The sequence below is a fragment of the Rhopalosiphum padi genome, chromosome 3 (assembly GCF_020882245.1).
Source record: "Rhopalosiphum padi isolate XX-2018 chromosome 3, ASM2088224v1, whole genome shotgun sequence".
NCBI classification, from domain to species: Eukaryota; Metazoa; Arthropoda; class Insecta; order Hemiptera; family Aphididae; genus Rhopalosiphum; species Rhopalosiphum padi.
The window spans coordinates 62,723,711-62,734,644 of NC_083599.1; the positions used below are offsets into that span (position 1 = coordinate 62,723,711).

Sequence of the window (10,934 nt, forward strand, 5' to 3'; positions counted from 1 at the left end):
TATCATTATTGTTTCGCCGTTTATAGCACAATATTAAAAATATAATATATATTTATAAATTTATAATGTATATAATTATTGCAGGACATTGTATTGCATTAAAATAAACGTAACGAAAACGTAAGCACGTCAAAGCCGAGAATAATTATTATTCGTCTATTTTAGTAAAACGATGACGCGCGTTGGTCTCCGTATACGCGAATACGATGCGGTGTGCATTGCAGTGGTCGCCTTGTCCGACAGTGGGCAGGCGGCGATGAGTGGGTTGCTATCAACTATTATCGCTGACACCGATCGAAGTGTAATAAATCGTTTTTCGTTGTAGAAGAATACAATATGTAGGTAGGCATATATATATATATATATATATATATACCATAGCAGGTAGCTCGGTCTTGTATATTATTGTTACACGCGGCCGTGGGTAGACGTTTTGCACAGTTTGAATGAAAAAAAAACAAGGATGATGGAGAGAGAAGGACATCAAATACTTAGGGATCGGTAAGGCACGCTTTTAAACTATTCGTTTAATATTATTATGATTTAAAAGTATGATATTTCGTTTAGTTTTTCGGTTTATCTAGTTTTCGTTCGGGCCGAAGCTTCTATTCACTAAATTATGCAGTAGTATCATAATTATATAATCACAATAGTTTAAACGTACCCTCAGACTTGCTATTGTGCTGTACAACAGACACAAAACTATTTTCGACGTGCATGCGAACAATAAAACAAATAATATACATGTACATTGTACACGCGAAATGCCGGACGAAGTGCGAATACCGGGTTCTCTCGCCCCGCAGTCCCGAGATAATATCATTGATAATAATATCATACACATAGATTCGTATTCAAGTTTGATTGAAGGGCATACTAAGTTGCCATAGTGGTTATACGCGTAATTTAAGTTGTGGGTATACTCATCATTAGTATTAAATATAATGTAATGTTTATGTATTGATTAAATAATATAAAATAATAATTTAAAAACACAATACTACTATAATTTATATTATAATAGGAATTATTAAAGTGATGATAAGAGAAATAATATTGAGAAAAACAAAAATAATAAATTTGGCAGATATAAGATTGATTACCCTTTTTTTATCATAAAGATCATACCCACAACTGCGCAATATAATCATTACGGTTACTGTAATAGACCTTTTGAATTTATATAATTAAATATAATATATGAATGGGCTATTCGTGTAGTCGCGTATATATAGTGTATGTGTCTATAGATAACACAGCATCTGCTATAACGTGTGATGGTATTAGATTCGAGAGCAATGATAAATCGTCACGTTAAAAAAAAAACAATTCCGAACGGTGCTCGGTAAAAAAAAAAAAAAACGTCTTTGCTGAAATTGTATCGACGTTTTTTCGACCGTCTTCCTTCCTCGTATACTATTAGAGAAACTATGTTATATAGCGAACGTGCAAAAGTACCGATTTCCTCAAAGAACCGTTCAGATTTGTTATCGGATTTTCAAAACGACCGCATGACATGATTTTTGTCTACTTTTTTCTAATCAAAAGAATAATCACAGAAAAACAGTGCCAGCTATTTAATAGTAATAAAAAAAATCGAATAAACAAAAAAAAAACGTAGTTCAACGCAAATAAAATTTTATTTTTTGCATTAGTTGATAAAAGAAAAATTCTCATACATTTATTATGATATGATTGTGTACTATTGACCGGCCTGTGCCGGCACACGAAATAGTTTAACTCTTTCCGGCACGGTGGGATACACGTAATCCCACCAAAAAAATAGCCCGTCCGACACGGTGGGACAAATAGCATACCACCTATAATCTATTTTTTTTCTATTTTTAATTCGTCTGTTGGTTTAATTTAAGATATTTAATATGTTTTCTATAATATATAGCTAATGCATATAAATTCTTAGAAGGCTAACATTATTAAATATAATTTAATTAATTTTCTTAAATTATTATTTTTAAATATTTATTCTTAAAACTTGATGTTTAGTTTTCTCCTTATTGACTCGACCGATTTGCTTGATTATTATTTCATTGAATTCCAAATATAAAATAGATTATTTTGGTTTTGGTTTTAATTAGCTATTCTAAGTATATGGCTTGATATTTGTGTAAAAGTGAGCATCCATTATATGTCCCGCCGTGCAATTACGCGTGAGTATTCATAGTGGACACCACTGGTGGTACGCGTACTGTGCGATTTCGTTTATTGTTGGATTTATTGTTTATTATTCGTCGAAGTGTGCGATTTTATTATTTTTTAATTATTTTATTACAATGGCTAAACGTTATTCAGACCATGAAGTAAATGAAATGTTATTTGAAGATTTACCGTCAGATGACGAAAGTTTATCGTCTATTGATGATACCGATGACGACGAAACATATGTTCCCGAACCTAATAATAATACATTATTAGTTACCGACCCCGATTCAGACAGTGATGAAAATGTAGAGATTTTAAACATAGAAGAAAATGTTACTTATATTCTCCCAAGTCCGCAAAAAAATCGTTCGTCAAATCGTCGAAAAATTCCAAATAAATTCACACCAAATGCTTTCCCTAACTGTCGTGGTCGTGAACTTTTTCCTAGTATTGAAAATTATCAAATAAACGATGAACTTGCTGTACCTTTACTAACACAAAATATGTCAAGGGAAGTACAAACTTTTGACTCAAATTCAAATTTTCAAGACGAGTTTATGGAACCTGTTTGGTCGTCTAATGAAAATATAAATATTGAAATTTCTTCGTTTGATTGTTTGGAAGGACCTACAAATATTGTAGAAACCTTATCTGAAATAACTCCATTTTCAGTTTTTAAACTTTTACTGACAGATGAAGTTATTTCGTATATTACCTTTCACACTAATTTGTATGCAAATCAAAATTACATGCGAAATGGAAAATCATACACGGAAACAAATAATAACGAAATAAATGCATTTATTGGATTAAATCTATTAATGGGGATTAAAAAACAATGTAGTTATAGAGACTATTGGTCATCCGCCCCAGATTTACATGATACATATATAAGTAGTATTATGCCATTAAATCGTTTTAGTTGGATACTGTCTCATTTGCATTTGAACGATAATTCGGTTATTCCAAAAAGAGGTGAAGTAAATTTTGACAAGTTGTATAAAGTAAGACCATACCTAAATTTTATTTTAAAAAATAGTCAGGCATTGTATAATCCTAATCGAATAGTGGCTATTGATGAATCGATGATTAAATTTAAAGGTCGTAATTCATGTAAACAATATATGCCTAAAAAGCCCATAAAAAGAGGTTACAAAGTATGGGCTTTAGCTGACAAGCATGGGTACTTATGGAACTTCGATGTGTACACAGGGAAATCTGGTGACATAACTGAAAAAAACTTGGGTGCTCGAGTGGTTAAACATTTGTCTGCTCCGCTTCAAAATAAAAATTATTTTTTATACTTTGATAATTATTTTACGAGTTATCCACTTATAACTTATTTAAAATCAAATGGTATTTACGCATGTGGAACTGTGAATATGTCAAGAAAACATTTGCCTAAGTTCAAAGATGATAAATTGTTTAAACAAGGAGATTACGATTGGCGTATTGATCAATTTTCAACATCAATCATCAAATGGAAAGACAAACGTATGGTAAGTCTTTTATCAAATTTTCATAACCCAAGAGATACCGAAAATGTGCAAAGGCGAGCTAAAGATGGAACAGTTTCAATAATACCATGTCCAAAAGTTTTGAAAGATTATAATCAAAATATGAACTGCGTGGATAAACTGGATCAAAATAAAAAATCATGTCAAATAGATCGCAAAAGTAAAAAATGGTGGCATAGAATTTTTTTTCATTTTCTTGATATTGCAGTTGTAAATTCGCATATAGTATATACACAAGCTACCGGAAATAAAATGACAATGAAAGATTTTCGTCGAAATATTTCGGGACAACTTCTAAGTACAACAATTGTTAATAAACGTAAATTAAAAAACACAACAAAATCACCAACAGAAATAAAAAAATTCAAGCCATCGGTTCCCGATTACATCAGACTCGAAAAATCCGATCATCAGCCAAAATTGTCGACTAGAAGGAGATGTACTCGATGTAGCACAAAACAAAAAGAAGTTAGAACAGAGTGGATTTGTTCAATATGTGAAATTCCCCTTTGTATTACAAAATCTAGAAATTGTTTTTCAGATCATCATAATGCGTAAAAAATGGTAAATATTTAGAATAAAAATAATTAAAATACAGAAAACTCATTATTTTATATGGTTGTTGTTTCAGTTTTGAAGAATACATACTAGTATCAACGTGGACACAAAAAAAGTATTATAAGGAACGATTTTTTTATAAGTGTATAATTATATTAAAATATTTATAATAAGTATTGTATAAACATTTTTTGCTACTATATTTTGTGCATCAGCAGTTTATATGTTTTATTTTGCAGTTAAGTTTTAATTAGTATTAAGCTATCCTGGTTATTTTTTTAAATTCATTATATAATTTATTTTAATTGTTAATTATATGCATATAGATAATTAAGCAAATTGTCAAATTAAAGTTATATAAATAAATTAATTCGTATGAAATGACAGAAAAGAATAGTTACTCTATGTAGATGTATAAAATATATGAAACGTTTATTGCATGGTGGGATTTACGCTGTCCCACCTTTGGTAACTTCCTAAGTTTTTAAGTATTTTTTGTTTTATTTCTAAAATCTATGTTTAATTATAATTCTAAATACAAAATAGTAACGAAAAAAAAAAAAAACATAAAAATTTATATGTCCGTGCAACAAGGGTGTAGAACATACTCAAAATCTCGTGCATTAAAGAGTTAAAACAAACTATTTAATAATAATATCATAATGTGTTGAAGTATGTTTTAGATAACAATATTATAATATAGCCCAATGTGGCCAGCACGTGCCACTCGCATGCGTGGGAAAGTTATAAATTAGAGCGTAGATGAATACAAATCGTCTGTGAATAGTCTCGTGTGTTTCATGTGAACTGTACTTTGGTTATTGTTGAAGTTTTGTTTATGTATAGTGCTAAAACTAAATTTGAGTGGGTATTTTTATATCCGATGTAAAAATATCAACGTCGAGCTATTGTACTGGAAAGACAAACCGTTCAGGGTTCACCAAAAACTGTTCGTTATGATTTAGCTGAACACTGGTGCGTGCTACCGTTTTGTCATCGAGGGGGGGTACAGTTTCTTATGATTTCTTAAGAATAGATAAACCATATTTAAATACATTCTACTATATACTTATTAAAAAAACGGATCAACCTCGGCATAGCCTATATTATGCGCTTCTGATATAATATTGCCAGATATAATAAATTATAATATTATTATATAAAATACCATAGTAACCATATACCGTAGATTCCCTTCCCATATTAGTGACAAAATGACAGCGATGGAATCTGCGGGACATAGTAATATGCAATAGTTATTATTGTTATATTAATAAATTCCTAAAAGTATATCATAATATACGCCGTTTACCTTTATACATGCTCGGTACATTAAAATAATAGCTGGAAACGCCCCGTTTGCCGATAATATACGACGTATGAAATATTATATTGTTTATACGTTTTCCTTATAAACATAACCACCCTCCGAAAATTTACCTAACCCTCTAAAACTGATTGGTCAACAAGCCAGAAAATTGGCAGATAGCCACTTCATATTGTATTATACTGTCGAAACGAATGACGAGAGGCGATATCGATAACAATTTCACGATACAGTATATTATATTAATTTATAGCTAGTCGATCAGTGAACCATCGTACTTATTTGTATTATTAATATAAGTGTCTAACGATTTTGTATACTTATCTCGTGTATCACATAACGTTACGATGTTCTTCCCACATATGGCACTATTTGATGTTTTGTATATTATAAGATTCGAAAATGATAAAAAAAATATTTATTTAATGTTTCCTTCGGTATCAGTTAGTAAAAATATAGCTTATGTATATATTATAGTAGCTGTACGCGATTATTATTTACAAGTTTTGTTTGAAATTCCAACTGTCGTCTTCTGCAGTATTAAAACAAGTTTCTCAATAACATTTTATGAATTAATTTTAGAAGAATAATTTGATAACTATATCGAATCTATTTCAACGGGTATTGTATGAAATAATGTGGTATATTATGAAAACTATAAAATCTGCTAATATTATATTGTTTTCGGGAATGCGAATTGTTTTTTTAAAAAACACCACTACGCAATGACCCTACGTTATCCAATCGGGTTTTAGCCAAATTAGCAGTATTTATTTTTTTATCAAGAATTATAGGCCCTGAAAACATTATCTACAACGTAACACAAACAGTAACGTGCATGCGCTGTGACGTTTTTCATTAGATACATTATCTTGTTTTTGGATAAAACAAAGAAATCCAAAAAACAACACGGTTTGAAAATTGTTTGCATATTTCATTATTTCCATATGATTTTCATCGGGAGACACGGTCGCCAAAACGAGATAAGAAAAAAAATAAATCGTATCGTGAAATTGCGCCAAAACCCCAAAATGCAAAAAGACTATACCGTCAAAAAAACGCCAAACGTATGTGTATTCATTCTTAATCGACAAATGTATTATCTGATTACGATTGAGCACCATAATAAAAATAACATTTATTATTGTTACCACTGATTATGTTTTCATATAATATTATGTAAGTACCTAGTCTGTGTCAGTACTTATTAAGCATTTTTATAAGCAGGGATCGGGACTTAAAGCACTTAAAATCTTTAAAATAAGCGCTAAAAAACATCATTATAAGCACTCAAATAAGCATTAAAAAACTTAAATTTAAGCAAAAATATTAAATCAAAAAAAAAAAAAACTTTCTTTTTACATAATAAAGTAGGTATTTCACTGTAACTTGGAACTGTGCTAAAAACAATATAATTTATTAAAGGCGACAAAAAATATTGAAACAAAATGATTAGGAAAATTAAAAAAATATAAATAAATCTTTATATTATAAAAAAATCAAACTTCACTTTCGAGACATTTTGCCTTATTGTTTATAGATTTTCCAAGAGTTTTTTTGAAAAAACCATAAAAAGTAGAAAAATCGGTCAAAAAAGCAAAAATAATCAAAAAAATGGGAAATAAGCATGTTTTTAAAAAATCGTTGAAAAAAGCAAAAAAAAGCGCTCTAAAATTTCATAATTGAACGTGTTTTAACATGACATACACTTTCATAGCACTCTGCTACATTTCAAGTCAATTATTAATAAAAATAAGCAAATGTCCCGAGCTCATATATGTAACGTAGTGACACTGAATTTTACTCGTAATTTTTTTTTTACTTAACGTACTGTACGCATGCTGTTTAATTGACAAAAATATAGATTTATAGATTAACATAATAATTTTATGTTATATACGGTTTAATAAAATGTTTTGATATATTTTATAAAACATTAATACTGATGCAATCGTCACATTATCTTTTTTACGTCTTTGGCACTCATTATGACCACGATAGCCCGTGGTTTTTACCACCACAAAATCAATCACACGTCTACAATGTGCGTTTATAAAAACAAAAAAAAAAACAGACGTTCCGAATACGTAGATTGGTGGTAGTGGTGGTGGCGGTGGTAGGTTTAGTGGGTGTGTAGCACACTGTCACCTCGTCGATTTCATTATGACGAACAGTAATTAAAACGCAGTATGACAGTAATGCAAATTTACATTTTTAGTCGTATACAACCGACAGATCAGTGTACTCGGCAGTGCTTTCCGCCGGACCGGGGGAACTGCAGCAACGTCTCCAGACGACGCCCAGTTTTCGCGAGGAGCAACAATGATAATAATAACAATGGAATAAACGTGCCCGGAATCCAAAATATTCGACGGGGCCGACTTAATTTGGCGAGCGCACCAGTGCAATATGTGTCAGTGTTCTATACTGGTACAGCGACTACGTACTTTTACAACTGTTTTCGGCTACCTATATATATATGTATAAACCATTAATAACACCTACTACGACGAAACAGCGTACAAGTGCTGTCAAATCTCACGGATTTCGTACTGCAACGAGTGCAATGATGTATAGGTACCCGGACGACTAATAAGATAAGACTGTTTTCGGTAAGCATATATATATATACGTCGGAATGTAATAATATTATAACATCCGTCGTGTTAAATAACAGTAATAATATATAAAACTGAATTTCGAACAATATCGATATTTTTTTATTTTTTAGTCAACCCGATCTATGAACGATGACTGTATAATATAATAATATGTGATGACGTGCAACAATAATAATATTTGGTGTGTCGTTGTAAAATACCGCGTACGCGACGGAAGTTGGTATATCATTGCGACATGTACACGACCGCAAGTATACATTATACGCGACCGTATATTATTATACTATGGTTTTTATATTAACGTTATTCAATACAAAGTGATATTTTATTCATTATTCATTGGTTTTCAACTGTTTCTTTTTTTTTTTTTTTTTTTCGATCCGCAGAATATGCCAAACAAAACTTTATAATATTTATGAGATATACTCCGTATAATGCGCAGTTAATATAATAATATTACACTCACTCGGTGCGGTGCGCCGATAATAAAACAGTATAGCCACTGTTGGATAACATACACGGCGGAATATATTACAATATAAAATATACGGCAAAATCGTAGGCGCGATTCGGGTCGCCAGAGCTTTAGCGGCGGTAAATTGTGCTGCGCGAGTGTTATGGATGTGTCGATGATGTGGGTACGCCGTAATTGTATGGGCATCCGCGTGTCTGTTTCATTTACGCGTTCTACCTCCTTTATGATAGGTAGATAGGATGTAGACGATCGAAACTTCGCATATATTGTGTTCGACGGAAGGCAACGGGCAGTTAAAACAATTTCAATACCAAAGTGATGTGTTAGACATTTATTTGATACCTACATAATATTATCTAGTGCATCAGTGGATCTCGACCTTTTTATGTTCGCGGCACGTTTCGTATCATTTACAATAATTTCGACTACATACAAGGAAATAGAAAAGACGCATAAAAAATTGTATAATAAAGTCATAATTATTATATTATTATAGTTTTTTTTTTTTTATTGTTTCTATTATATTATATAATTAAAAATTCAATGTGTTTTTTGACCTTATTTGTTTTTTGTTTTTCGACAACGACGAATAGTTGACAGTGCTACTCTCATTTCTTCTTTTAGTCCGAGAAGTTTTTTCTTTTCTTAGTTTTAATGTCTGTATACAATAATACATAACGGAAGAGGCGCCTCTTCGTTTCCCGTCCAAAAAAAAAAAAAAAAACGAAACTTAAATATAACTGTCATAATATTTACGTATAATTTTTGATTTTTTTGTCGAATCGGTTATAATACTTGATGAATTCTTATTGCTCTCGATGCGATGTTTATTAATAATAAATTTATCAATTTCATATGAGTACGTATTTTAATTTTATAAACTATTAACTTTAATCGAGACTGTTAGAAAACGTTGAAGTTATGAACTAATGACGTCTAACGACTTATAATTGTTTATAATATTTTACTTAGACCGCTAAACGATAAATGTAATTATAACGAATATTAGGAACTGGGAAATTTCTATTTTTAATAATATACTATACTCATGTACCACGGTCTTGGTACACCTACACTCAGTTTGAAATAATATCGGAACATCGGTTGAGAACCACTGATCTACTGAGTTGACGTAAAGCAGCTAGAATAGATATAATATTATTATTAAGGTTTAAATTTAAAAACAATTTAAATTAATTAATTATAATTAAAAACACAATAGGTACATAAAAATATAAAATCAATATACATGAAACCTGTATATTTAAATTTTATGAGAAATTTTCTTTTGTCAATAAAATATAAATAAATTAATATTTCAGAAAAAAAAGTGTTGTTTATAAAAATAAAAAAACATTTTTTTTATTTCCATGAATTCTTTTAATGTATCTTCGATAATTTTATACCTTACGATATAGTAATTGTAAGTTACTATATTATAGGTACCAAGAATTATTCACTTATTTTATTTTTTTACAAATGTATATAGGAAAAAATACCATTGAGCTTCACTGCTGGGACCAATTTCATGCCGGGGACCAATTATTGGAACTTTCTTATTTGTTTCATTTTTTTTTTTTGAGGTTTCCACATTTTTTTTTAATTTTCCCTGAAAAACAAAACTTATTTCCCTCGACAATTTCCAGGATATTGATCCCTAGCTACGAATAAACCATGAGCATGTCCCACGATGCGTGTTGATGCGTATCAAAAACCTTCTACACAAGAATTGCATGTATAAAATAGTTACGTTGGTCCATTATTAGAATTTTTTAAATAAAATAATACAATACAACTATAAATTGTAAGCTGAAAATACGAGAAAACCCATAAAAAAGGATACGCATTGAAGAAGTAACACGAAGAATAAATTCCAACGGAAAAGTGAGTGGGTTTGTCCTCCGCTGGTCACAAATTGATGAAGTGATGAAACTAATACATCATACAATTTATGTACTTGATAGTATTTCTATTACTTATTATACATGGAAACGAATAAAAACATTTTATTATTTCGTGCTCTCTCGAATATAATATAATTATATTATCGTGATAGTTATTGTATTTCGTCCCAATACTTTTTATTGCGAAAAAATAAAAATAAACGGTAAACACTTGCAATATTATAATAATAACGTGTGATCGTTCGTATTTCAAGTTTTTTGTAATATTATATACGCAGTTGTCGGGTATGAGTACTTTGGAAAACCGTATAATAATTATTCTCTCCCTCTGAAAAAGTAAACGAAAACAGCGAATAAAAAAAAATACCAACT

General features: G+C 30.3%; 1 protein-coding gene across 1 annotated transcript; it reads left to right on the forward strand.

Moving 5' to 3' along the window:
- Nucleotides 1-2,291: 2,291 nt before the first annotated feature.
- On the forward strand, nt 2,292-7,888 carry LOC132925322 (piggyBac transposable element-derived protein 4-like). The gene is made up of 3 exons (XM_060989730.1): nt 2,292-3,427; nt 3,551-3,659; nt 7,781-7,888. Exons 1-3 carry the CDS (start codon nt 2,292-2,294, stop codon nt 7,886-7,888), a joined length of 1,353 nt encoding a protein of 450 aa, XP_060845713.1.
- Nucleotides 7,889-10,934: the final 3,046 nt, after the last annotated feature.